This window comes from Nicotiana tomentosiformis, chromosome 2, assembly GCF_000390325.3.
Source record: "Nicotiana tomentosiformis chromosome 2, ASM39032v3, whole genome shotgun sequence".
In the NCBI taxonomy this organism is placed as follows: Eukaryota; Viridiplantae; Streptophyta; class Magnoliopsida; order Solanales; family Solanaceae; genus Nicotiana; species Nicotiana tomentosiformis.
In genome coordinates, this window is record NC_090813.1 from 2,359,280 (window position 1) to 2,387,003 (window position 27,724).

At 39.1% G+C, this 27,724-nt stretch overlaps 1 protein-coding gene across 2 annotated transcripts in view; it reads right to left on the reverse strand.

Annotated features, from left to right (window-relative positions):
• Window positions 1-27,724, reverse strand: part of LOC104114975 (rRNA biogenesis protein RRP5) — a 53,384-nt gene that overhangs the window by 861 nt on the left and 24,799 nt on the right. The window contains exons 12-38 of one of the 2 annotated variants that reach the window (XM_070194904.1): window positions 27,045-27,230; window positions 26,888-26,962; window positions 19,423-19,559; window positions 18,450-18,584; window positions 17,611-17,756; window positions 17,418-17,483; window positions 16,674-16,780; window positions 16,283-16,363; window positions 16,097-16,171; window positions 15,901-16,002; window positions 14,764-14,932; window positions 14,536-14,681; window positions 10,067-10,150; window positions 9,884-9,984; window positions 8,698-8,851; window positions 8,524-8,598; window positions 7,648-7,819; window positions 6,039-6,666; window positions 4,993-5,050; window positions 3,170-3,315; window positions 2,910-3,093; window positions 2,453-2,551; window positions 1,673-2,058; window positions 1,393-1,569; window positions 687-783; window positions 419-574; window positions 102-332 (exon numbers count right to left, since the gene is read on the reverse strand). In XM_070194904.1, coding sequence (XP_070051005.1) covers window positions 102-332; window positions 419-574; window positions 687-783; window positions 1,393-1,569; window positions 1,673-2,058; window positions 2,453-2,551; window positions 2,910-3,093; window positions 3,170-3,315; window positions 4,993-5,050; window positions 6,039-6,666; window positions 7,648-7,819; window positions 8,524-8,598; window positions 8,698-8,851; window positions 9,884-9,984; window positions 10,067-10,150; window positions 14,536-14,681; window positions 14,764-14,932; window positions 15,901-16,002; window positions 16,097-16,171; window positions 16,283-16,363; window positions 16,674-16,780; window positions 17,418-17,483; window positions 17,611-17,756; window positions 18,450-18,584; window positions 19,423-19,559; window positions 26,888-26,962; window positions 27,045-27,230 — 4,173 coding nt within the window. The remainder of the gene's footprint in view (window positions 1-101; window positions 333-418; window positions 575-686; window positions 784-1,392; window positions 1,570-1,672; window positions 2,059-2,452; window positions 2,552-2,909; window positions 3,094-3,169; window positions 3,316-4,992; window positions 5,051-6,038; window positions 6,667-7,647; window positions 7,820-8,523; window positions 8,599-8,697; window positions 8,852-9,883; window positions 9,985-10,066; window positions 10,151-14,535; window positions 14,682-14,763; window positions 14,933-15,900; window positions 16,003-16,096; window positions 16,172-16,282; window positions 16,364-16,673; window positions 16,781-17,417; window positions 17,484-17,610; window positions 17,757-18,449; window positions 18,585-19,422; window positions 19,560-26,887; window positions 26,963-27,044; window positions 27,231-27,724) is intronic. The other variant, XM_070194905.1, reaches the window with a different exon arrangement.

Sequence of the window (27,724 nt, forward strand, 5' to 3'; positions counted from 1 at the left end):
TTCATTTGATTTAATTTGAGTCATGTACAGTAAAAAAAGATTTTCTTTATATATACAAATATGTCTATGTATTTGTATCAAAGTTCAGTTTAAGACGGTACTTGATCAAGATAAACACTCCACAAGTCAGTTCTCTTGGGATACTCGCGAAGCATTTTCTCAAACAAGGAGCGACCCCTGTCAGGAACCCCACACTTGAACTCTAGAATAGCTGTCTGTGAAATAAACTTAATATGCTTGTGCGGAGGAAGACTTAGTAAAGCACGATTCACCACTGACTGGACCCCATCTTGGCTTTGTTTCAATAGCCACTGAACCCGCCTGAGCCAAACCTAAATGCAAAGAGAACAAATAGAGTTGGCAATAGTTAAATAGGATCAACCAAAATATTTCCAAAACCACTTTTAGTTGTCAGTACCTTGCACGAATGCTTGAACTTCTTAACCATCTTGTTAAGCAGTTCATCTGAGAGTGTGTGTTGCTCAGTCCTCTCATACATTCCTAACAAGGCCAGATGCACCTTTTTGGGATCACAATACTGCAATGCTCTTTGGAATACTTTTGCAACAGCTTCCTGGATCGAAATCAAGAATAAGGGCTTCAGAGGAAAATATAGGAGGAACTCTCATTGCAAAATGAAATATAACAAGCATAAAAAATGGATCAATATCTTTGTTTTGTCATACCTGTGAGGGATTTCCATACTCATTTTCTAAATTAAAGTAGGCAACCCAAACATTCAGCTTCTCCGACTCTTCTCGAACATTTATTGTCCTCAAAGCCCTTGAGAAAAGAATCAAGACACAATTAACAGGTTATATATAGATAATTTTCCATCACATTTTACACCTCACAGTACCTAAGAACACTAATGCACGAAAAAGAACAAATATCATGGCAATTTCACTTCAGTGGCCAAGTATGAGCTGTGCATATGACTTTGCACCTCATGTGGTTCTCTTAAATTGTTTCATGCAAAAGACTCCCCCTTTTGGAGCAGAAACATTATACTTAAAAGCCATATGTATATCACAAAAAAATCTCTTCCGAGTCCATTAAATCTGATGGTACAACCTGCCCAAGATAGTTTTTCCAAAAATGTGTTCTTAAGAATCCAGAAATCCATATACTTATCCTTAAATAATCTTTTCATGCTTGCAATTTGACAAGGTATACATGACATTATAATCTTATAACCTCGTCAACATATTGACTGTTCTATCACATTGGAGCACAAGAAGTAGACATAGTTTAGAAGAGTGACAAGAAATAATGGCTAACTGAGAGCTTAAATACCAATATGACGAGAGGCTTGTTTATTAACTCTTCATTTGGCAGAAAGGAAATTCACTGTTTGTTCTAGATGAAGAAGATATAACTTGAAAGATTTACCGTTCAGCAATTGAGCGTGCCTTCTCAACATCAGCCAAAGACAGCACAAATGCCATGTATTTTATCCAGACAAAGCTGCTATTTGGGGAACTTCTAACTAATTTCTCAAACTCATCTTCATCTCTGGGAATATCTTTTTCTAGTAATCTTTCCTCAGCAGCTCTAATTTCTTGTTCCCTGCATTAAAAAGATTGTATCACATGAAGACAGTAAAGATACAGACAACTTTGCTTTCTATGAATTTGTAAACCTGAAGAGAAGATTAATGATCAAACAGTACCTCAATCTTTTAGCTTTCTTTGCTGCTAGTTTCTTGTTCTTTTCATCTGAAGTACCTAAATTGCTAGCATCACCTGAGTCTTGATTAACTACATCGCCCACATCCAATTTTTCTATATCATCAAGTGGGACCTCCAATGGGGGTATTGATGCCCGAGATTCAACTTCAGCAAGGAACGGGTCCATCCCATCTACAGATTCTTCGTCAAGATTATCCCGTTCTTGGGAGCTCCTCTCAGGTGAAGGAGTTGACTCGATACCTCTGGAAAGAGCATTTCCTTCCACTGCACAACCAGAACTGTGCCTTATATTTGTTTCACCACTTGTAGCATCATTAAAATATGAATTCTTCATCCCAAGTGATATTCTCTGTCTTTCCTTATCCACCTAACAAAAGGTTGAAAAAAATGAGTTTGAGTGAAACAGACCCAGATGGAAGAAATAACACACAAGCTACAGCCTAAGTCATCACTCGTGTTATTCTGGAAGCTATATTAGCACTTGAAGTGCTTCAGATGGTATGATGATTAAAGAACTTGAGATGCGCATATTAAGTGAATTCGCTTATATAACGTGGGGTAACATTCTTATTATTGTCTGAACCAGGAAACCAAAAACCAAGAAAAGAAAACAGAGAAGAAAAAGAAACAAAGCAAGGCATATAAGCAAAAAACTTTTCCATTACTCTCCCTTTTCCTTTTAGTTTTGATAAAGTTTCCACCTAGTCCAAAGTATTTGTCTACTCTGTGGAACTGCATTGTCATACAGAACAAGCATTTACCTTCAAAATCTTTGCCGTCGCTCTATCTCCAGCTTTGTATCTAGAGTCAATATTGTTGACATGATCGTCAGAGATCTCTGAAACATGGCACAATCCAACCTAGAAAATGAAGCTGAATCATCAGCACACAAGTAAAACACAAGCTTTCTGCTAAGAAACATAGCTCATCAATATTGTAAACTGATGAGAAAAACATATTCATGATGAACACCAGAACTTTCTTAAAGAATAGAGAACTTGTTTATAGCTGATGAAAATACAAGACAAGAAAAAAGATACACTTATCAGTAAAGAGTCAAGAAGTTGCTTTACAACTGATGAAATTACAATACGTAAAAAGATATAGACTGAATTTCCTGTGAGTTAAAGCATGTGCAAAAGTACTAATGTGGTAACTTGAGTCGTAACTTACTACCCAAAGGCAAGTCATAACTGTTGGAAGTGACAAGTTACATACCATGTTTGTGTGATCAACTAGGATAAACAAGCCATACGGTTCAACTCGCTTAACTCTGCCAGTTATGACATCCCCAACAGTCAAATTACTTAGAGCATCTTTATCAGACTTGGAAGCACCGCCTGCACTTGATGTCCTTAGAGTGACTTCAACTCGCTTAGACAATGGCTCCACTGACACCACCCTACAATAAAGGAACTTAGTATACGACAACATGAGGATTGAGTCATAAATAGTTTATCCATACTGACAAAACTTACTTGCCAACGACAAGTTTCCCAACAGGGAATTCTTTCTCCGGGTTTTCAACATAGCCATCATACAAGTTTGAGAGAAGAACTTTTGCATCAACTTTGCGCGAAAGCATTACGAAACATCCTTTCGGTGTAACATTTTTCACATATGCCTAAAAGTATGAAAATGGGAAAAGAAGAGAGGAACCTCCACATTAATTAACTCGCAAAAAAGGAAATCCATCATCATTGCAGATGACAGTAACATCGATAAACTGATACGCTAAAATGATTTTAGTAATGAGTTCATCAGTACAATCAGGTCATATCCTATGTGTTATCTTTTTATTCTTTTACAACTGAGAAGCCAGTTCATATCCTATATGTTGAACGATTTTAATGGAAAACGATGAATAGACAACAAATTTTGTCCTGTGCATATATAAGAATGAGTTTGTTATGACCTCAGCACATATCCATTTATTATACATATAGAATACAAGAGGCATCTGCTAGCAGTCGCACAAAAAGTTCAGACTTGAGACCGTGTGAAAGAAGTTTCATATGAAGGATGCATAAACCTTTCAGCAGAAAAGTAGAAAGGAAAAAGAAACAAGAAAAACCATATATGCGATGCAATAGAATCAGTTACTTCAAGATTTTGAAATTAGTGGGCAGGAAAAAGAAAACGTATCTGAAGGGAGTGTCATTAGCATCAATTATAAAAATGTAGTACACTTTCCAATCTTCCCAGATATATAACATATCTTTTAAGACGCCAGCCACAGTAAGCAGAAGAGATTAATCAATCAGCAAAGTGGCACTTGAGAAATTTTGCATTGGTACTATAAGTGACAGCAGAAAGGAGAAGGTTAACTTCAGACAAGTATGGGGATGAAAAAGGGACTTGGGGTACAAGGGGCTAAACAGTTCATAAGGGACAGCTCAATGGAAATATGTAATGAATTTTGGGTGATCCAGAACACGTAAGCTGAAATTGGGAAGACATTCTTTCAGCAACCCTTGGTTTGAGGTCAGTTCATTGAGGAGAGACTTGACGTTTAAAAAATAACTAAAAGGTTTTGTTTTGTATTTTAGGGGGAGGGCATTAGCTGTTAAATGTTAGCTTCTTTTCGCTATGATGCAGTTTTGTCCCTAAATGTGAAATCTGATGTTTAATATGTAGGGTGTCGGTTGGTTTATGCCACTTACAGTGAAGGATTTTATAGAAAGCTGAAACTTCGAGAAAAGCAGATGTTGGATGAATAGCAAAGGAAATTATCCTCCTTGTGGGATTTTGGGCTACTTTTAGATAATTGGGTAGGACTGATTATGGTCAGGAAGGAGCAAGTGATTACCTAGTAGTGATGTCGATGAGATATTAGGCAGATCACTTCATTTGGTCCAAGGGAGGAAGAGAATCATATGATTTCTCCAACCACTGGAAGAATACGTCCCTTGGACCTCAGGGAAAGACAAGGTATTTTACCTCAGCCTTTCTTAAGAGAGGGATTGAACCTAATTTGAAGGGTTTTAAAGCCTTCCCAACTAGATGATAAAGATGGCTTTCCTCCCTCTTTAAGTACCCCCAATCTTCTGATTTTCAATCTAGACAAGAGTTACATAAGATTCAATACCAGATGATCATAAAAATTAACTTAGAGACATCTATCAGAGTGTCATTGTCAATGTTGCACATTATCTTTTGCGTGAAGGGGGAATGAAAACAAGACGCAAGCAGAGGCGGATAATATAGGTTTGAAAAGGTCAAGAAAACTACAGAAAGAGCATTGATTGCATATTAATGCAGTTTGCAAAGGGAAAAAAAATACATCTAAATCACGTGGTACCTGCACCGCCATATTTGGACGAAGATCCTCTATCTTCTCCACCAATCCAGGAAAATTCCTGAATAAAAGTGAACAAAGAAAAGAAAAATAAATCAATCAAAAATAAAAAAGAGCAAAGAAATGATATGGGTGCCAACCCCCTATATATCAACATTATTAGATAAGCTCAAGGAGGAAAGGAAGCAGAGGGGGAAATACGGGTCTCTGAATACTTCTTTTGGTATAAGTAATAAACTTCTCATCCAATTGTTTAGTGTAGTTGGAAAGACATCTAAATTGTTTCTTTTGATTCTAGAAGGACTGGAAAAACTAATTAATGTGGAGGCTCCACTTCAGTTGCCCTTGTCTTTTATTTCCTAAGCCAAACCAGGGAAATACCCCCCCCCCCCCCCCCCCCAATTACTACATACAGAGTGAGATTCCAAAGTAATACAACTTCATCAATTTTGTAACCTGTTTACCTAATATATTAAGAGACCACCATAACCGTACAAGTCATCTTACTCATCTAAAATTAACTCCCTTAGGTCTGCAGCGAGGAGGATCGTGAAACATAAAGAAGTCCAATGCACTTCAGATAACATAAGTCACCAGGAGCAAGTGCATAGCACACACATTGGCCTTAGAATTCATTAAAGAGAACTCTATTGTGCTGCTAATCATGTAACATTGACTACCTCAGGTCTGCAAGCAGGATCATGAACACATAAAAAGATCCAGTGCACTTTGGATAACAGAAGTCATCACTGGGATCAAGTACATAGCACACATCAGAGTGAGAGTTCATTGAAGAGTGCTCTCTAGAAACCACCTAAAAGGCTTAGGCAACAGCAATTTTTTATCGGTTATAAGCACCAACATATTCCATTAATAGAAATTTTGAAGCATGTTTTAAATTTGCAGCATGATAATAAACCTAATACCTATGAAGATTATAAATGCATTTAGTATCATGAAGCTCATGTTGTTGACCTTGAAGAAATAATGCAAAACATTGCCTTAAGAGTAGTCCTTAATACGATTCAAGTAAGGAATTTGGAACTTACACAGTGTCATTGTTTACAGCAAGCTTCTGCTCCTGGGTTCTGTGTGAAAGAGACTGCAGCGAAAGGTCAATATGAACAGTGCCCTTGCCTGAATGAGTAGTCTCCAGAACTTTGCACTTTACAAATTGTCCTTCATGATATCCAGACAGCGGATCAGCAACCCCTGGATCTGTCAGTTCAGTGAAATGAACCTTACCATATAGGTGAGGATCAATCTGAACAAGCAATCCACCAACACCTGGAAGGATTTTGGAAATCCTGCCACCCAAAACACTGCCTTCACGAATATGAAATGCCATATTTTCACTTGAATGATCCGTGGGGCCATCTTTTTGACGGGCAGATCTTTCCAGGTCAACCAACAGTGGTCGTGAAATCAAGCGCACCAACTTCTTCTCCTTATTAGCACTTAAAACATAACCGGAAAAAGACCTGCCGATAGAGAACCTTTTCTGAAATTCATCTAGCTCATTAGGCTCACTTGAGCTATCTAAGACGTGGAGCTGGGCCTTAACATCTCGAGATATCGTTAGCCAAGCCCATTCATTGTCAACTTTGTACACAAAGCCAGTAACGAGTTGGCCGGTTGAATAATTGAATTCTTCAACGGGCTCAATTTCACCAGATCCTGGAGATGCAAGTAGAACAACGATAGTCAAAAGGAATACCTTAAAAAAAAGTAGACTTGCCTCACTTGAACATGAAATCAGTCATGTCTATTAAAGAATGTCAATCTGACCATCTTAGAACAACCCCTGGTTCATAAGATTTATTTTAGTTTGTATTTCTTTGAACGGGATAAAAATAAGCTTTTCTGCATCTACCCTGACCATTGAAAGCCAATTTTTTTTTGTTTGAGAAAGGTAACCAAAGAAAGCCAAGATTTTTAAATCTTAGCAAGTCAACATTTGTAGCCATAAACTCATGTAAACAATGAATGTGATTTATTGAATAAAAGTTAAGAGCTCTCAGCATCATGCATATATGCGCCAACCACAAATATATAAGAAAGGGAACAATAGCCCAGTCAAAGAATGGCCCGACATATCCTGTATATAGCAAAGGATAAAATCACGAGACTTTTTGGTGTCAGTAACATAAGAATAAGCAACACGCGCAAAGACACAAGGATTGGGTAAAATATAGGTCCTACTACACATATTGGGCTTGTGGAGCTTACAAAGTAACAAAAATAAGTTAACAAACCTTCTAGTAATATGTCACATAATACAGATTTCAGTATATTTTTTTGATAAGGTACCATCTGGAGTTTAACAGTCAAAAGGTAAAGTTTGACAATCTATGGACAGAGGCGGAGCCAGAATCTGAAGTTTCTGGGTTCAGGATTTTAGCCCTTTTAAGTTATTGTGTTATGAATTAATAATCTGAACATATTAAATGAATTTCTTAAGACAAATATAGAGTTTGGACCAAAGTTACTGGGTTCGGCCGAACCGCTCCTCGGTCTCTAGCTTCGCCCATGTCTATGGATTTGATCTAACAAGAAGAATGCAAATATGTCCAAATTGGATGAGGTAGAAGACAAGCATAAGTGGATGAAATTCATATGAAGTCATAGTCAGTATAAAAAAAAGGTCTCATGCCATACGTGGCCATGTTATCATTTCACCTGCAAGTGTGGATGGTTTAATGGATAGCTCCCACTGATAGCCTCTCTTAATACTTTCTGACATATTGGACTTTGAAATAATCCTTGCAGTAAGAGTCTGCCCAAATCTGAAGTTACTAAATGGAGCTTCAGCATGATTGTCATCTGATGCCTATTCATCAAGTCATCAAGAAATTAAAAACCACAAGTTTAGAAACACTGAAAATCAAATTATGTTTTTTTTCTTTTCCTACTATTCTTTTATTCTTTCCTTTTCTTTCGAGAAGGGTAAGATCTCTATTAAGGGGTCTTTGGTTCAAACACGAGTTATGCAGAGATTAATTATGCAGGGATTAGTTATACATGGACTAGTTATCAGAGTTTAATTACACAAGAATTAGTAATGCGGGGATTAGTTATACGGAAATTACCTTATGTAAGGATTAGTAATATAGAAATGTACTGTCAGTATTATTAATTATTTGTCTAGTTTATTCTATTAACATTGTTAGCATATTATAAATATGTTTTTTAAACCAAAAAAAAAAGTTTGAATAGAGGGTATTCTTGTCATTTTGTGTTTTAATCCAAGTATTACTAATACATTTATTAGTTATTCCATCTTCTACCCTGCATAAAATAATACATAGATTCCCCTCATAACTTATACATGTATTAGTTATGGAAAAGAAAAACATAAACCAAACATTGTATTAGCAATGCTATGTTTAATGTGGAAAAGAGAAAAAACCAACCAAACATTGTATAACTTATGCTAGATTTTATGTGGAGATTATTTTTCCTCATTTTTGTAACCGGCAACCAAAAGACCCCTTATGTAATCAGTTGAGAACAAGTCATCAAGTAGTGGCTCACCTCTGTTATGTGGACCCTCCCATGGAAACCGGACCCAAATTTGAGTCTCAATTCAAGTGGCCTTATTTCAGTAATCTGCAGTTAATCGAAAAGACAAGATATAATCCCTAGCTAATTTATGATCTCAATCTTGCATGCAGTAAGAGTAACTACTACCAGGGACGATATCCATACCTCCGCCTGAACCAGCGATCCAGCATTATAACTAGATTTCTTTTTAGCCCTCTTGGAACTCGACGTTTCAATAGCTTCACTAATAGATTTAAGCAGCAGCAGCAATCTCCCACTTGTTGAAGGAGAGGGAGTGGCCATAACAGTGGCAATGACACTACATTAAAAGAAAAATGAATTACAATCTAGGAAAAAATAAATAAAAATATTACTAACTAGAAACCACAATAGCATGCATTAAATACATATGAATTACTTTAGCTATCCATAGAATAGAAAGCAAAATAGCATGAAGCCGGAGACATGAGTACATTATTGAAGCAAGAACAGTACGTTCTTCCACAGCCTTATGGAGAGGAAATTCTTAGCAACAACTTGTAGCTGTAGAGAATTTCCCCCCCTTTCACCCAACTAGTTTCCACATAAGTCATTCTAATTTTATTGTCCCGTGATTAAATTAATAATTCTTGAGCCTTGACTTAACAACCGAAATCCCCTAATATTAAAATACTACATAGAAAGAGGTGTACGCTCCTGACGTTCCTATATCACAAGTGATTCAGATTCCATGGTAGCTTTCTCTTATATATTCTTCCATTCACATATCAGCTAGCCATAGTATATGCGCACATATCATACTAGGATGAAAGGGCAGCCCGGTGCACAAAGCATCTCACATTCACGCAGGATTCGGGGAAGGGCCGCACCCCAAGATGGTAACTCCTATATCTAAATTCCCTCGACTTTATCAAGATGGCACATTTCCCTTGAACCATACTAGAAGATTCTTCAACATACATTTTTCCTTTGATCATACTACCTCATTCACCCATTTGCTATTCAAAAAGCATAAACTACAACCACGTCGATGCAAGTTTTACTCTCTGAACTTCCTGATTTTCTCTTACTTCCTTCCCAAGTCTAGTGATACTACCTCTTGGAAGATGTCAAATCACAGCATTTAGACCATGATTTAATGCACATCTCATTTGCTTTTCCTTTAGAATTCGTAAACATCAATTTCATTGTCAACTCGAGTACATTATATTCCAAACATCAGCAAAACCACTAAATGGTAAAAACCAATAAATGAAATGACAATCTGTTTTAGCTGCAGCTAGACATCATAAAGTAACTGACAATGAAAACACAATTAAAAAAATACAATGGAAATTATCCGGATTGTTACCTCTCTCCATTGGCAAATGATTTAGGGGGTAGATTTTGAGTGTTGTAATCAGCTCGTGATGCATATCCAAGAGTGTTATTATATGATGGTAGTGAAACCACCTGGTTAACAGAAATGGTTAAGCATGCCTAAACAGTATGGATAGAGTCAAAAAAATTACAACAAAAAACTGAAAAGACTTGCCAAGTAATTTTCTTTAACAATCTCCACAACTGCATTTACAGTTTGATTTACTTCCAATTCCCCAAGTGCTTCCCTCTTGCGTTTCTGTTTATGAAGGGAAAGTAATCAGATACATGAAAGAGAAAAAGAAATGTAGTGCAACCTGTGAGAAGGCACGGGAGAAAATATGTTATTGATATTGGATCATAAATACAATACAAGAAGTCTCTATTTATAGCTATACACTACAAGAAGATATTACTCCTCTTCTAATATGGGACAAGACTACACTATACATATCTGTAAACTAACACTCCCCCTCAAGCCGGTGCATACACATCATATGTACCGAGCTTGTTACACATGTAACTAATACGACAACCAGTAAGAGCCTTAGTGAAAATATCTGCTAGTTGATCATTCGACTTTACAAACTTTGTAACAATATCTCCCGAAAGTATTTTTTCTCTGACAAAGTGACGGTCGATCTCAATGTGTTTAGTCCTCTCATGGAACACCGGATTTGACGCAATACGAAGAGCAGCTTGGTTATCACACACTAGTTCCATCTTGTTGATTTCTCCGAACTTTAACTTCTTGAGCAACTGCTTGACCCAAACTAACTCACACGTCGCCGTAGCCATGGCCCGATATTCGGCTTCGGCGCTAGATCGAGCAACTACATTCTGTTTCTTGCTCTTCCACGAGACCAAATTATCTCCTACTAGAACACAATATTCAGACATAGAACGTCTATCAAAAGGTGATCCTGCCCAATCAGCATCTGTGTACCCAACAATCTGCTCGTGGCCTTGATCCTCGAATAATAATCATTTGCCTGGAGCTGACTTTATATACCGAAGAATGCGAACTGCAGCCCAGTGACTATCACAAGGAGAATCCATAAACTGACTTACAACACTCACCGGAAAAGAAATGTCAGGTCTAGTCATTGTGAGGTAATTCAATTTGCCAACCAACCTCCTATATCTCGTAGGGTCTCTAAGAGGCTCCCCCTATCCAGGCAGAAGCTTAGCATTCAGATCCATAGGAGAGTCAATAGGTCTACAACACATTATTCCAGTCTCCTAAAAAATATCTAAGGCATACTTCCGCTGTGAAATAACAATACCTGAGCTAGACAGAGCGACCTCAATACCTAAAAAATATTTCAATCTGCCCAGATCCTTAGTCTGGATGTGCTGAAAGAGATGTTGCTTCAGATTAGTAATACCATCCTGATCATTACCAGTAATAACCATATCATCAACATAAATCACTAGATAAATACACAGATTAGGAGCAGAATGTCGATAAAACACAGAGTGATCAGCCTCACTACGAGTCATGCCGAACTCCGGAATAATTGTGCTGAACTTACCAAACCAAGCTCGAAGGGACTGTTTCAAACCATATAGTGACCTGCGCAATCTGCACACACAACCATTAAACTCCCCCGGAGCAACAAAACCAGGTGGTTGCTAATATAAACTTCTTCCTCAAAATCACCGTGGAGAAAAGCATTCTTAATGTCTAACTGATAAAGAGGCCAATGACGTACAACAACCATGAACAAAAAGAGACGAACAAATGCTACTTTAGCCACGAGAGAAAGTATCACTATAATCAAGCCCAAAAATTTGAGTATATCCTTTTGCAACAAGACGAGCCTTAAGACGATCAACCTGGCCATCCGGGCCGACTTTGACTGCATAAACCCAACGACAACCAACAGTAGACTTACCTGCAGGAAGACGAACAAGCTCCCAAGTGTCACTCGCATGTAAAGCAGACATCTCGTCAATCATAACATGTCGCCATCCTGGATGAGATAGCGCCTCACTTGTAGACTTAGGGATAGAAACAATGGGCAAAGAAGATATAAAAGCATAATGAGGTGACGACAGACGATGATAACTTAAACCGACATAGTGGGGATTAGAATTAAGTGTGGATCGTACACCTTTGCGGAGTGCAATTGGTTGACTAAGAGGAGACAAGTCCGCAGTAGGTGCAGAATCTGATGTGGGGCGTGAATCACCTAGGCCCGATGCTGGATGTGGACGGCGATGATAAGTTAAGAGTGGTGGAGCTGCAGAAGGTTGAACTGGATTAAGTGGAGGAACTAGAGCCATAGGTGGTGGAGCTACAACCGGAGCTGTAGGTGGTGGAATTGGAGCAATAGGTGGTGGAGCTACAACCGAAGCTGTAGGTGGTGGAACTGGAGCTATAGGTGGTGGAGCTACAACTAGAGTTGTAGGTGGTGGAGCTGGAGTGACTGAATATCTAAGTGATGACCTGAACCAGTGAAGTATGATTGGGTTTCAAAGAAGGTAACATCAACGGATATAGGGTACCGCTGGAGGTCAGGAGAGTAGCATCGATACCCCTTTTGTGTTCTCGAGAAACCAAGAAATACACACTTAAGAGCACGAGGAGCTAACTTATCTATTCCTGGAGTAAGGTTATGGACAAAACAAGTACTTCCAAAGATACGGGGTGGAAGAAAGAACAAAGGTAAGTGGGGAAACATGACAGAGAATGGAACTTGGTTCTGGATAGCTGAAGATGTCAAACATCCGACTAGGACCCCAAACATCTGAATGGACTAAAGTAAAATGTGACTCTGCTCGATTATCAAAACGCCAAGGGAAATGGGAGCGGGTATGCTTACCGAGCTGACATGACTCACACTCTAGAGCTGACAAGTCAGATAAACCAGATATCATTTTCTGAAATTTTGACAAACTGGGATGTCCCAACCGTTTATGTAATAAATCTGGTGAATCAGTAACAAGACAAGTTGTAGAAGAAAGACAAGATGTGAGTCCATGTGATTTAGCAAGGATAAGGTAATAAAGTCTGTTTGATTCATGCCCGGTACCAATGATCCGCCCCGTACTGCGTTCCTGTATAAAAACATGGTCATCAAGAAATAAAACAGCGCATTTAAGTGATTTGACTAAGCGACTAACAACTATGAGATTAAAAGGACTATTGGGAACATAAAGGACTGAATCTAAAGGTAAGGAAGGAAGTGGGCTTGCTTGATCTATTGCAGTTGCCATGGTTTGAGACCCATTGGCCATTGTGACTTTTGGAAGAGATTGAGAATACGAAATAGTAGTGAAAAGAGATTTGTTACCAGAAATATGATCTGATGCACATGAATCAATGACCCAAGACTTAGAGGACGAAGATTGGGAGAAACAAGTCACGCTATTACCTGTTTGAACAACAGAAGCTATCTCAGAAGATGTCTGCTTACATGCTTTATACTGAAGGAACTCAATATACTCTGCTAAAGAAACCATCCGACTATTCAAAGCATCGGTTCCCATGTCGCTACAATTTGTAGTAGTAGGGTTAACTTGAAATAGTGAAAATAAGTAACTCTTGTGAGAAACCTGAAGAAATAGCTTGAAAAACACTGTTTACAGCAGGAAACAGAACATTGTTCTGTGCCGGAAACACTGTTGTCGGAATTTGTTGTAACCAGGATGGATAGAATCGGAATTCCTTTGCGAGCAAGTTGTCCTGAAGAAATGTTTTAAAAAAAAATAGCCATGAAAGGTCACTGTTCACGCCGGAAAATATATTAAAGTGGTCGGAATTTGATTTGAATTAGATGGGTAGGCTCGAAATTTTGAGAAGAGCACACTGTCCTGAAGAAGCTTCGCGAAAAAATGGCCGGAACCCTCGCCGGAAAAGTTGTTGCCGGCGCGTGGAGGAGCGTGGTGGCTTTTCTGCCAGATAAAATTTCAGGGGTTGGGCGTCGGAGGGTGATCTACCTCGTGGTGGTGTTGGTTTAGCAAAACACCGACAGAAAGTGACTTTCACTTAGACAAGCCTTAGGTCACCGGAAAAATTGCAGGATGACTAAGTTCTTTCTTCCCGATTAACGATGGAATGACGCACATCAATCTTTTCTCACTAATGCTCTGATACCATGCGAAAAGGCATGGGAGAAAATATGTTATTGATATAGGATCATAAATACAATACAATACAAGAGGTCCCTATTTATAGCTATACACTACAAGGAGATATTACTCCTCTTCCAACGTGGGACAAGACTACACTATACATATCTGTAAACTAACACAACCAATATAGATGCAAGATAAAAAGATTGCATACACAAAATTAATAGTTTTTCTTCTAAGTAGTAGTATGAGAGCAGCCCCCGAAGGCTTTGGACAAGTGGTAACCGGTAAAACTTGTGATGTGTGGGTTAGCCGCACATCGCGGTTCAAACGGTGTTGCAGACAAAAGCCTGGTATTTAAGTAGAAAAGGGTAGAGGGGCAAATCCATTATAAACTGAGTTTCGAACCGTCCGCCACTAGCCCTTGGTATTTCTCCGTTATCAAAAAAATTAGTATGAAAGCAAGAAGCTATTATTTTTCTTTAAAATATCCTTAATGAGGCAAACAAAACTGAGAGAATGAACATTACAGCACAACAATGAAATAGCAATTTCAAGAATGACCTTCTGGGCTTGATTATTAGTGGTCTCTTTCTTTGATTTATTCACAAAAGCTGGCTTCAAAGACAGATCCACTAGGCGTTCTATCTTGGAAACATCAAGTACCGTGGTTCGAATACTTGAGCCAGTTTCCACAGAGATTCCACCTACTGCAAAGAATCTCATATACTTAGTATTGGTTCTCAGGGCAACAAATAATAACCGGTTATTCAATGTTTCACAGGGACTTACACTGATAGTGGGAGATAAAACCAAAAACATCATCATATTTCTGAAAGCTTACTACAACACCAAATTCCTTTATTTCATGAACTTTTCCCTTCACAGTGCTACCAAGATTGAATTCTTCCACCCATCTTAAGTCAGAACTTCCAGAGTCCACCGACTGCAGCTTTGCAATCTGATAGCAGTGAAAGATGAATAAAGATCCAATCAAAATGATATAGATGTTAAGAGAAAAGAGTGTCCCTACATCCCCTTTAATATAACAAGGTCTGATTGAGCACAGAGATCCAATAGTTGGTATCTCATATTTGTACTACAAAAGAAAACATTACCTGATTCTTTAAGCATGAATTGCTCAACGAATTTGAATACTTGAAACTTGTAAATTGGCATAGATTACTTATAATTACGAGTAGAAGTGTATCTTTGTGATACCCAAGAAATACAAACATTCCTACTGACAGGGAACAATGATGAGACTAGAGACTCCAATGCATGACCTTAGCACACAGGATTTTTTTATTTTAATCTTGACTCAGTTTGCACATTCTTCTCTGTAAGCAGGAGATAATACACATACAAGCCCCACCTATTCTAGACCCAAGGCTGGAATTCATGCTCTTGAAAGTTGTAAAGGTTAATAAATGAGAAAACAGAGGAGCTAAGACCGCAACAGACTTGATCATTCAAGTCAAAAGCTACAAAGCAGAAGATTTATGGTACTTCCAGAAGTTTCAAGTCAAAACAGCCAAATCATAAGAGCACGTGATATTTTTCTTTCCATTCCAAATGGACACAACCAAGAATAAGAAGAGAAGATAAATCAAACGGGAAAAGTCTCGACTAAGGACAGAAAATCTGCCTGCACAAGGCCTATACAGTAATAAAGGAGCATTTCCATGTACACAGACCTATACTGAAGAAGATTTTCCTACAGATTTCCAAAATGTTTCTTTGTTCTGATAGTTCTTTTTTTACTTTTCTTCTTCTGACAATTGTTCTGATAGTTCATTTTCCTACCAAGTGATTACATGTGTAAAGAGACATAGAATAATCGATGTGTCTGACAAGCAAACAGGGATTTTTTGCCAGTCGTGATCAGAAGAGTTGTTCGGCAATATGGAATTCATTGTCAGTAATTACCTTCTCCTCCACAAGGAAGTATTCTTGAATAAAGGATGCATCAGTTGAAGAGCAGGACGACTGCTTCAAAGAAACTGTAATTCGATTTGTTTCACTGCTAACCTGAATGAGAGAGAGAAGGGAAGAACCTAAATTTCAATGGGAATCGCAAAAACATAACATACCAAAGCTTCATTTTACCAAACGGTTGACCTACATCAACTACGTTAGAGCGGACAGACTGTCCAATCTGGTAAACTTCAGAAAGACTAGATCTTCTGTCATCAGTAGCCTTCACGAAAAACGATGATGAATCAGCGATTTTTATTGATCATATAATGCACTTCATCCAAATAAAATAGACAATTATGAAGGTAGTAGATTTACTGCAAGAAGTATATACCCTGTTTCTTGGAGAAAAACCAGTCAAACGCCCGAGGTAGCGAATGAAGACACCACTTTCAATTATATTACAAATATACCCCTGGATAAAAAGATACATGCTGTGGTTATCGAGAAGTGGAATTACCAGAAAGTAATAACATCATAGTTAATAAATTAACTTCAACTACTAGTGCTTTGGGGGTTTCAAAAGATCCTTTTAACTTTATTTGTTGTGACCTCTTCAGTCATGAACAATCACAATTTGCAAGAACCACGCCCACCCATAAGAGGAGTAAAACAAAGAAAAAAATATGCCTCAGTTCCTTGCCATTTGGATTATAAACAGTTACCTAACTCACCTAGAAGGGAGGGATGAAAGAAACTCAGAAACTAGGAAGTAAGTTTCTTACATGCAGCACAGAGTTAAGATGGACTTGACTAACATCCAGCGGAAGCTGCTGAGCTGAGGTCGCAAGAGAATGTTTTGCAGAGAGTATTAAATTGCTGCCCTCAACATCTACAAACATCAAAGATCCAGACAAATATCTAGTCAGTGCACGTGTTTAAATACTCTCTCTCTCTCTCTCTCTCATGCAGCCCGAAAAACTAAAAGAATATAGAAAAACCACAGGTTAGTCTATCAGTCGCAGTTGGTTAATCTACAGAAGAATCACATAAGAACAAGAACAAATAACAAGTCCAGAGGATACAAAGTCGACTGCAGCATTAATATAAGGTATTATAATGGATATCTCCAACATCTACAGCAGTCTTGGTTAAATTAGTATTCAATACTTTGACTTTGTAGCATGCAACTAGAAAACCTAGAGCTAGAAAGCTTTGCACCCTCTTTTGTTTTTTCAGTTTCATACTGCACCATTGATAAGTTTTCCTTAACATAATGAATTTCATTAATTTCTCAATGACATGCCTTATCTAGATTAACAAGACACCATCTTTTTGCTATTATTATTCAGGAACACTACAACTTTGGCCTCTTGTCAGAAAAACTATAAGCTATATGTCTATCCAACAAATAAAAGACAAAATTACTGGACAAGTGAGCAGTGAGCTATGAAACAAATGGTGGGAAATGAGCAGAAATTAACTGTAGAGATAACTGAATACAGCTGGATGTAGGATAGAAAAAGTACCAAGAACCAAAAGCTGATCAAACTCATACCCAGGCCTCAAGGCAGACTTCATCAACTCAGCATGGCCTTGCAAAGTGGCAAAAACAAGAATATTAAACGCCTAATTGATGCATATAGTGCACAAGGACATAAAAAAGGGCAAACTGTAAAAGCAATTGAGGGAGGAAAAAGGATTCAATTGCATAACATTCACCAGTGTGATCAGCCAAGTGTTGAGGAGAGATTGTGCCCTTAAAATGACCCTGAGCAGTAACATCTATGACAACTGCATCGGCAGTTACTCGCTCAACCACTCCAGAAACAACCTTTCCTGGTTTGACCAGTTCATTGCTAGATACCCTAGCATTAGCATTCAAATAAATGGAAGAATCATTTATTTAATAAAAAAAATGCAATCCAGAAAATGCAACCTCAAAAATAAAGCCGTATGAGTACAGGGCAAAGAGACATGCATATTTGATCAATATGGCAATAAAGTGGTTTCGTGAAGAAAATCTTGAAAGTCACATAAATGTTTCAGTCTAAAGATGTCAATGATTCAAGAGACACCAACACTCTAACAAACCACCATGAAGAAAGTAAAAAAGCTGCAAAAAATATTAATTTCAATACATCCATGTATTGAAGATCCACAAAATTTACATCCAATAACAATAGCAACATACTGTCACATAAAGTCCATTTATTAAAGAAGATTGCTGACATCCTTGCAACACATTTGAAGGAACACTTTTCAGGCACGATATCATTACTGGAATACAAGAACTCCATATATTTAAGCATATGAAAAGTTGATCCCCTCATTATGAAAAATATTCAGCTGTTTCTTCAATCGCTTGAGAGTGATCATCAATAGAAATGAAAAAGGATTCCTACATAACTTGTTCTTCTAACGGAAGCTCATTAGAGGAATAAGAAAAAATATTTAGACTGGAGTTACGGTTTTATAAAAATAGTTTCAAGAGCATGTTAGAAATGAATTCTTTTTACATTATTAAAGCAACTTCTAACGAAGACAAAAAAGAAACAAACCTTGAGGGTGTTGTTGTCAAACTGAGGTTAATACGCCGTGAAGCCGGATTAGAACTGGTAACTCTACATTTCACCACTTGTTCAACGTGATACATGGAACTTATCTCACAGCACGGATCTAGTCCAAGTTCAGATCTGGATATAAATGGAAGCATCAGTTCCAATAAGACGCTGCAGAATATAAATTGACATACAGAGCCAAATATACTGACAAATCTCAGATCATATGTAGCCTTTACCCTGATCTTAAAATCATTTTTTGATCATCCAATTCATTTTAATTTACATTAAGTCTTATTTCAATCTGTCAGAACGCAAAGAAGAATAATAATAAAATTTTCCTTCAATGAAAAAGTTAACATCCGCAAAAGATAGTCTAAGAGCACATATTTGAAGAAATTATGAAAACACGAGCAGCGCTGATGCAAAGGCAATTTGCAACACTTCACTACTTCAGTAAACTTCTATTGCACTCTTCCTGATACTCTAAATGTTTTATCGGATAATAGCAATTCAGTAATCTCATACAAATAATAACATATTAGATTATAGCTAATCCACACAAGTATATTCAACTTTCCATTACAAAGCAATTATGTAATCTCATACAGATAATAACAGAGTTCAATTCTGAAAAGAGATTCTTAAAGCTAATCTAGAATATATTCTACTTGCCATTATATCAGTCCACATCCATAGAATTGGTAAAGCAAACTCATAACTCAGAAGAGAAAGAAGAAGTCTGGAAAATATAGGTAATACACATTTAATCCTCTCAGAGATGTAAAAATGATTAACTGATGAAGGAACAGAATGAAATAAAAGTACTAACGTTTACAGAAACATAATCAGATCAGAAGTGAAAAGAAAAGCCTAAAGTCAATGTGATACCACACATTATAAAATAACAAAAATACAGATATACAGATAGGTATTGGCATTTAGTTTGGAGGGTGAATTGCAAGGGAGTAACCTAGGGGCAAATCCTTGTACTCCATTGTAAAAGCGGACAAAGCAACCGTGGTTTTCAATCTTCGTTATCCATCCGTGTATTATTAGTCCTTCAGTAGCATCAGCATAAGAGCCAAGAATTTCAAGTTTTGATTTAACCTACAAAAGACACCAAGAACAAATTGTTAACAACGGCCAAATGATGAGCGAGTGACAAATAGTTAATTTTCTTAAATGCCAATTTATTACAAGGTTGCAACAATATAATGGATAAGAAGCAAGTGATAGAACAGATGAACAGTTAAATGGATTTTGCAGCGCAGGAGGCAAATGGATGGTTTTTCCCAGATAGGTATTAAGTGCGGACTCAAAATGAGCTTCACGGAATGGTTCAACACAACGTAATGCTTTTTTTTGTCTAACTGCAACTAACCCCACTTCAACATGTCTCACCCAATGCCCATATTCACTGATGTCATCTTTCAAAAAGCTAAAACCATATCAAAAATCCAGAAGAACAATGAGATTATAAAACATGATAGTCATCTTTCTTCTACTCTTCGGGCACTGAGCACCCCAGTCGGAGCTGAGAAACCTCTCAAGAAGCCGCCGCCCGCCGCACGATCCATCATTTTGCTCAGAGCATCCATCAATAGAATGAATAACATGGGGGATAGCGGGTCACCTTGCCTGAGACCCCTGGAGCTGCCAAAGAAACCACACGGGCTACCATTAACCAGGACAGAGAATCTGACTGAGGCAATGCAGAACTTTATCCATCCCTTCCATCTTTCCCCAAAACCCATCCGCATCATAATGAAGTCCAGGAACTCCCAATTGACATGGTCGAAAGCCTTCTCAAGATCTAACTTGCATAGTAAGCCGGGTTCTCTATTTTTCCTTCTGGAGTCTACAAGTTCATTTGCCACCAAGGCAGCATCCAGGATCTGCCTACCTTCCACAAACGCATTCTGGGAGGACGAAACAGTCATGTCAAGAACCTTCTTAAATCTGTTGGAAAGCACTTTAGAAATAATCTTGTAAATGCTCCCCACGAGACTAATAGGCATGTAGTCTCTGATACAAGATGCACCTTCTTTCTTAGGCACAATAGTAATAAAGGATGCATTTCTCTCGAAAACACCATTCGCATGGAAGTATTCAATGGCTTCCATCAACTCTCCCTTGATGGTGTCCCAAAAGATCTGAAAGAAAGCCAAGGAGAAACCATCAGGCCCGGGGGCCTTATCACCAGCATAAGACGACACAGCCTCGTGCACCTCCTTCTCCTCGAAAACCCTTTCTAACCACTCGTTGTCTCCCTCCCCTATATGGTTGAACTCTATTCCCCCCAAAGTCGGCCTCCAACTAACTTCTTCTTTATATAAGTTCTCATAAAATCCCACTATCGCCCCTTTTACTTCCTCATCTCCCTCAATCCTCACCCCATCCACAACTAAGGACTTTATGAAGTTTCTCCTTCGATTTGCGACCGCCACCCTATGAAAAAACTTGGTATTCGAATTCCCCTCCTTTAGCCAGAGCGCCCTCGATTTTTGCCGCCAACTAGTCTCCTGAGCTATTGCTAACTCGACTATTTCACTCTTAACCTCCCCCAATCTCTCTTTCTCAGATTCGTCTAACTCCCTCGCCCCTTCCCCTCTTTCTAAATCCCCCAATTCATGCATAAGCTCCCTCATTTTAACCTCTACCCTCCCAAAAACCTCCTTATTCCACCTAATAATATCTCCCTTGAGCAATTTGAGTTTCTTCGAAAGCCGGTATGAAGGTGTCCCTGATACCCCATAGTTTGTACACCATTCTTTCACCTTGTCACCGAATCCTGGCACCTTCAACCACATGTTTTCGAATCGGAAGGGAGCACGCACCCCCTCCCTCTGCATCCATCTAGCAAAATAGGCAAATGATCTGAAGTCAACCTAGGTAAAGGAATCTGCAACGCATTCGGCCCCAGCTCATCCCATGAGGGAGATGTCAGGAATCTATCAATTCTAGACCTTGAGTTGGAATCCTCCGCCCTGGCCCAAGTAAACCTTTCCCCTGACAGAGGAAGGTCAATGAGAAAGTGATCATTGATGAAGTCAGAAAACTCCTCCATGGCCCTCGAAATCACACTACACCCTAATCTTTCCTCCGGAATCTAATAGTGTTAAAGTCTCCCCCTAGAACCTATGGAATATCCCATTCCCCCATAATATTGGCCAGTTCCTCCCAGAAAGACACTTTGGACCCTTCCCCTACCGGCCCGTACACTCCCCCAAATCCCCACTCCACCCCACTCACTCTATCTTTGACGAGAGCTGCCAAAGAAAAAACTCCCTTCCTAATCTACTTAACCTCCAAGCTTATTTCATCCCACATAAGTAGAATGTCCCCAGCACTTCCCGTTGCTGTGACTCAGTCATATTTCACCCAACTACCTCCTCAGACACTTCTCACGATCGCATCCGACTTCCATTTTGGTCTCCTGAAAACAAACTAGATTGGTTCCCCACTCCCTAACTCCCACTTTGATGATAGCCCTTTTGTTTGGGTCATTCATCACCCTCACATTCCATGAAAGGATCTTAACTTCCATAAGCGACAATAGCCCCAATTTCCCCACCCCACCCTAGCCGAGGTCCCTTTCTCTCTGTCACACACTCGCCTCCTTCTCTGATACACCACTACATCTCCTAAGTTATTTTACTTAACAACTTTACCCAAGTCTCTCCCTGCACCATCGTAAAGAGATTGTTGCTCAATCTCCCTCAACAGTTCTAACACCCTATCTTCCTTCCCTTCAACAGAAACACCTAGAAACTTCCCTAAGTTTAATAGTTTATCCTCCATCCAGAAAGACATATCCCATCGTCCAATCCATGACGAAATTGGGCAGGCGTCTTCTATATGTACCCTTTCCTTGCTACTACCAGAGGAATACAAGACCATAGCATTGCTAGCACTAGGAGTTTTAACCTCCGAAAGGGTCTCACCATTTCCTTGAGGGGCAGCAACCTCTGAAATTAATACCTCGTTGCTATAGGAATGTCCAGAACCATCAGTAGGGTAGCATGAAGGAAGAGAACATGGAACCCTTGGCGGCATATTAACTGAAAGTACTGGTCCGACACTAACATCAATTGGGGCATGCTCAACAATCTCCCTAGAAGAAGAAGTAACTTTATGTGTGACCTCAGCACAACTAAGCCCAGGAGCAGGTGAGGGGTTGATGGAACTGGGTCCATCAGAGGCGGGGGGCTGTGGATTAACAGCACCATCTTTAGCCAGTTCTGCCCCTGCAGCAGCGGCCATCGTAGAGGGACACAGGTCACTAGAGCTCGGTGAAGGAGTGCCACTGTGTGAAGCACTATGGCCAGAATGAGGAGGAACGATTATTCCCATATGCTTAGTTGCCTTATCATGCGCGGTTTGAAATAATCTGGGCCCATTAGGATCAATTCTAATGGAATTGGGGAAAATTGTTGGGCCCATGTGAGGAAGCCCAGGCCTATATTTGCTGAAAACTTGCCCGGCCCTATGATAATTAGAGGAGGATCGGCCCATTCTATCTTTCCAGCCCGCATCACTAACCCATTCACGTCTTCCCCTCCTGTTAAAATTTTGTCTTCCTCCCCCAGTTGCAAACCTCCCGTCTTTTCTCGATCTAACGTCTGATTCCGGCTTAATCCAGTGATCCGGTGAGCCCTCCCTTCCCCTCAGAGACTGATTTCCCCTCACCTCCCTTCTATTTGACCTTTCATTTTCTTCCGCCACTATCACAGGCATAAAGATAGGGCGAAATTCAGGGCTCAACCAAACCTTATAACTCAAGTAGCCATCTTCCACCATAGTGGAGACAGGGATTCTGCCCCCTTTCCTTACCACAATCGTCACTCGCGAAAGATCATGTAAACTGCAAGTGACATCAATAAAACCCCCGCAGATTTCCCCTATCGTCTTGAATAGGTCAAGACACCAAAGATGCACCGGAATACCCACCATGTTGACCACCAATGTTTTGCCAGTGAAGCAAGGGTCAAGACACCCATCATGCTCCACCCATCTTTCTAGATTTAAGAAGTTCCCATCGAACCACCTGTTTCCTCTTACAAGAATTTCTGAAGCTTGAGACTTGTCAACAAAACGAAAGAGATATTGAGTGTCTCCCAGTTGTGATATTTTCAGCCCGTCCTTGACATTTCATGCCTTTGCTGCCCAGTTCCTAACAGCCTCTGGAGAACCAACCCATTTGGAGAAAGACCCAATGAGACTAGATTCCAAGAAACCCTTGCGCCTGAGAGTGTGCTCCTCGGACAGCGAGAAGTGTGGCTCCTGCCCTACGTCGAGCTTTCAATAGCATCTTCCCCATATTCTCCAAGAGACAACTTTGATAAAAGACATGTTTTCCAGTTTTCTAGAATCTAGAGAGAAGAAAGTCTGTACAATCCACCATATTCTAAATGCGGTTGTCCCGAAAAAACTGACCGAAAAAAGCCTTTATAGTTGGAATAACAGTAATCACAGTGGGTGAAAACAGTATATAGGAAAGGAGGAAGGTTTTCTCGTACTGAACAAAGGAATCAATCGCCAGAATTTGGGGTTTAATGGCCGGAAAAAGAAAATGTCGTCGGAATTTGGTGAAACTGGCACGGGAAGGCTCGGAAAAACCTCGAGAAGAGGCTATCTGAAGAAAAAAAATTAAAAAGTCGCCGGAAAAAGCCACACACCGGCACGTGGCTGAGATGTCGCCGGAAAACAGGCAATTTGGCGACGCGTGAGGGCGCGTGAGGGCTCGGTTGCTGGAGAACTTTACTGGGATTTGGACGCGGGAAGCTTGGCTCTTGATGGGTGTGGTGGAATCTTAGGAAGAAGAGAGGGATGAGTCTCGGCCATAGAATGCTCAGTTGCACTGTTGCTTTCTAGGTCTGCCTTCTTATTTCTTTCTTAAGGTGTTAAAATCAGTTATCTAGTCCGGTGAACGTTTCTTGGTATAAGAAACAATTAAAGCAATGGTCACATTACAACAAACTTTGGAAGGAAAAACATCCATATTAATGCAAAAAAATTACTTGAAACTCTCTTCTCAAGCATTACTTCGTCGCAACAAAAGCTCTAGTTAGCTATGCAACCGAGGTCACTGCCTACGTGGAGAAACACAGGATGAAGAAAATGACTGGAATTAAGAGTAAGCAGCTATTTCTGTGGGTGCTAATAGTTGAGATGAGCATTGAGGATCCTTCTCAGAATAAAGTTTACTTCAAGACTTCTGTAGGAATTGGAAAGTCTTTTCCCCTCACTGCTTTCGTGACTGAAGAAGAAAAGCAGAAGTATCTGGAGAAAGCTAACGAGTAGAACGATTATCTATATGATTGCCCTTTTTGCTCTTTTTTCCTTTTCTGGAATCAGGGCATTGATGCTATTGGTTTTATCTGATTTTCATATGCTTGCTAAAAGGGCCGAGAGTCTCCCGGAAACAGCCTCTCTACCCCTCTGGGGTAGGGGTAAAGTCTGTGTACACTCTACCCTCCCCAGACTCCACTGGTGGGATTTTAATGGGTTGGTATTGTTGTTGTCTACATTCTCAAGCAGTTCTATTTTTCTCTTTCAACTTTTATAGTATTTCTGACAAAGTTAACTGCAACTTAATTGCAATTTGAGAGAAGAAATTGAGATGCAAAATGCAACCATCTTAGACATCCAGATGGAAAACTGCAATGTATAGAATCTAAGATGGAAAAAAGAAAAAACAAATTACTAAAACATTATGCAGTATGCAAGACAAAATTAAAGGAACAGACTTTGATTGCTTTATTAAAATAAACTTAATAAGGCAATTTGAAAAACCAATGTTCTTCTTACCCAACATATATGTTTCAGTTTTCTTCTACTCCTCATTAGCGAGAGGAGAATTAGTGATAGCTACACATGCATGAGCGAGCTACTACTACAACAACAACAAACCCAATGGATTCTTGGAGTCTGGGGAGGGTAGTGTGTACGCAAGCCTTACCAGTTACCCCTACCTTGGGAAGGCGGAGAGGTTGTTTCCGATAGATCATCGGCTAAAAAGAAGATGATAAAGATAAAAAGAAGCAGTGGCAACAAGTAGTAACAACAGTGAGATATTAAGAAAACCGAAGTGAAAGATAGCACTCAACAATATGTAGTAATAGCAATCTAAGAATAAGAAGGATACCATACTAGCACTAATGCTACCGGTATGAGAAAGAAAAAGTAAAGCGCTTGACTACATACTAGTCTTCTACCCTAATCCTCGACCTCCACACCCTCCTATCAAGGGTCATGTCCTCAGTAAGCTCTAGTTACGCCAAGTCCTACCTAATCACCTCTCCCAATACTTCTTTGGCCTACCTCTACCTCTCCTCCTACCTACCAAGGTCAACCTCTCACACCTCCTAACTGGGGCATCTGTGCTTCTCCTCTTCACATGAGAGAGGTACTACTCATAGGCAAATAATATGCTAGAACAAGGACTGACTATAACGCAAAGTGTCGGGTACCAAACCCAATTATGCTAGTGCTAGTTACTCAATAAATAGGTTCCAAGCTAGATAGAGGAAAAAGTTAATAGGTTGTGAATTGTGGTTAGGCTCAGCCCATGCCAACCAATGAGAAGTGGGTCTTAATGCACCCTTGATAAATTGAAATGGGACTCATTTTATCTTCTTTTTTTTATGAAGGTATTTCACTAGAGAGGTGTCAAGTAGATGCATAGTTACAGAAGCAGAAGACAAAAATACATAAAAATAAGAGTATGTAAGACCCTTTACAATGTGTCAATCTATAACTATGGTGCTAACAAAGTCCAAAAATTGTTTAGTGCTAATCACAGGTGTTAACGTAACCCAGCTAAAAAGGGTAAGCAAACAATTAGCTTTGAGAGTGTGATTTGGAGTTGAGATTCCATCAAAACATCTTCGGTTCCTTTCATTCCACAAACGACAAAAAATTACTGCATGATGGGACTCATTTTATCTTTTGCCAAGCTCATTTCTTTGATGGTTATAGGCACTGTAAATGGGTTAGTTTCTCTTTTCTGCTTGTATTATGATACTGTTACATATGTGCAAACAAAGAATTTCTTGAAAGTTTACTCTCTTGTAGATAATCTTTTTTGAGAGGGCTAGTACCTGAATACCATGTTAGAGAGGATAGGATCAGCTATGAAACAAGTAGAAAAAGATTTGGGAAGTAGTCATGCCAAAGCTTTGTTTACGTTTAGCATAACGACGCAAAGACCTTTTGGACGCTGCATCATGAACAGCACCGTACTAACACTATATGGATAAGAGGCTCATGCTCAGAAACATATCCGTAGACAAAAAAAGATGCAATATAGATAAAAGACTTGAGATAAGAAACTCATCAGTAGGTGAAACAAGATAAAAGAAAAAAACACTGTCAAACTGGAGAATAATAAGTTCAAGTACTCTCGACAAGCAAGTTGATTCAAAGAGCCATACTAGTGTTTTCTTGTGTGTAACAGTAATCCTCTTTGACTTGCAACCAAGAATACGAAAGACTAATTCTGCTCCGACCTGCAAAAGATATCAACAACTCTCTACAGGTCAAAACCAATGAGATGAAATAAAAAAACACCAGCACATTAATCTGGAATACCTGGAATTTTTTCCTGGGTTTTATGATTTCAAATTCTGACATATGACGAAGAGGGCAAAGTGCTTTCACACCACTAGAAAATTGAACTATGGCACCGAAGCTGTCTACTGCAATGACTTTAGCTTTTACCACCATCCCAGGTTTGACATCTGAGTGAGTGAAAACTGATCCCTCAAATGCACTGGTCTGTTCATAAATAAAGGAAAGTGTTGGGATTGCAGAGAAAAGTTAATTAAGGAGAGCATATGCTTAGACCTGCTCCGCGATTCTAATAACAAGAAACCGAAAGAAAATGCAACATCTATCCATATCCCTACTCCAAATCCCCCCCCCCTCTAATTAAAAAGGGAAAAGAATAGTAACGGAACTCTTCAGTTCTACCCAACAAAATTGAGAATAAGTATAGGTGTTTTTTAATCAGCATTCACATAGCAAGAATGCAAAAGGCATTTCAAGAACAAACAGAAAAGAGAGGCAAAGAACAGAGAGAAATCAAGAGGAAGGTAATGTTCAATGCGCGTCGTGCCCAGTTCCTAGAGCAAGAACCAAAAGAATGTCTTGAGAGAGTTCTTCAACTAAGGTATCCACATACAAGTATACCAGAATTTACTCTATCACATTTTGCACTGGACCAACACCAGTTCAACATCTAAAATTGACTTGAACCAAAAGAATAATTT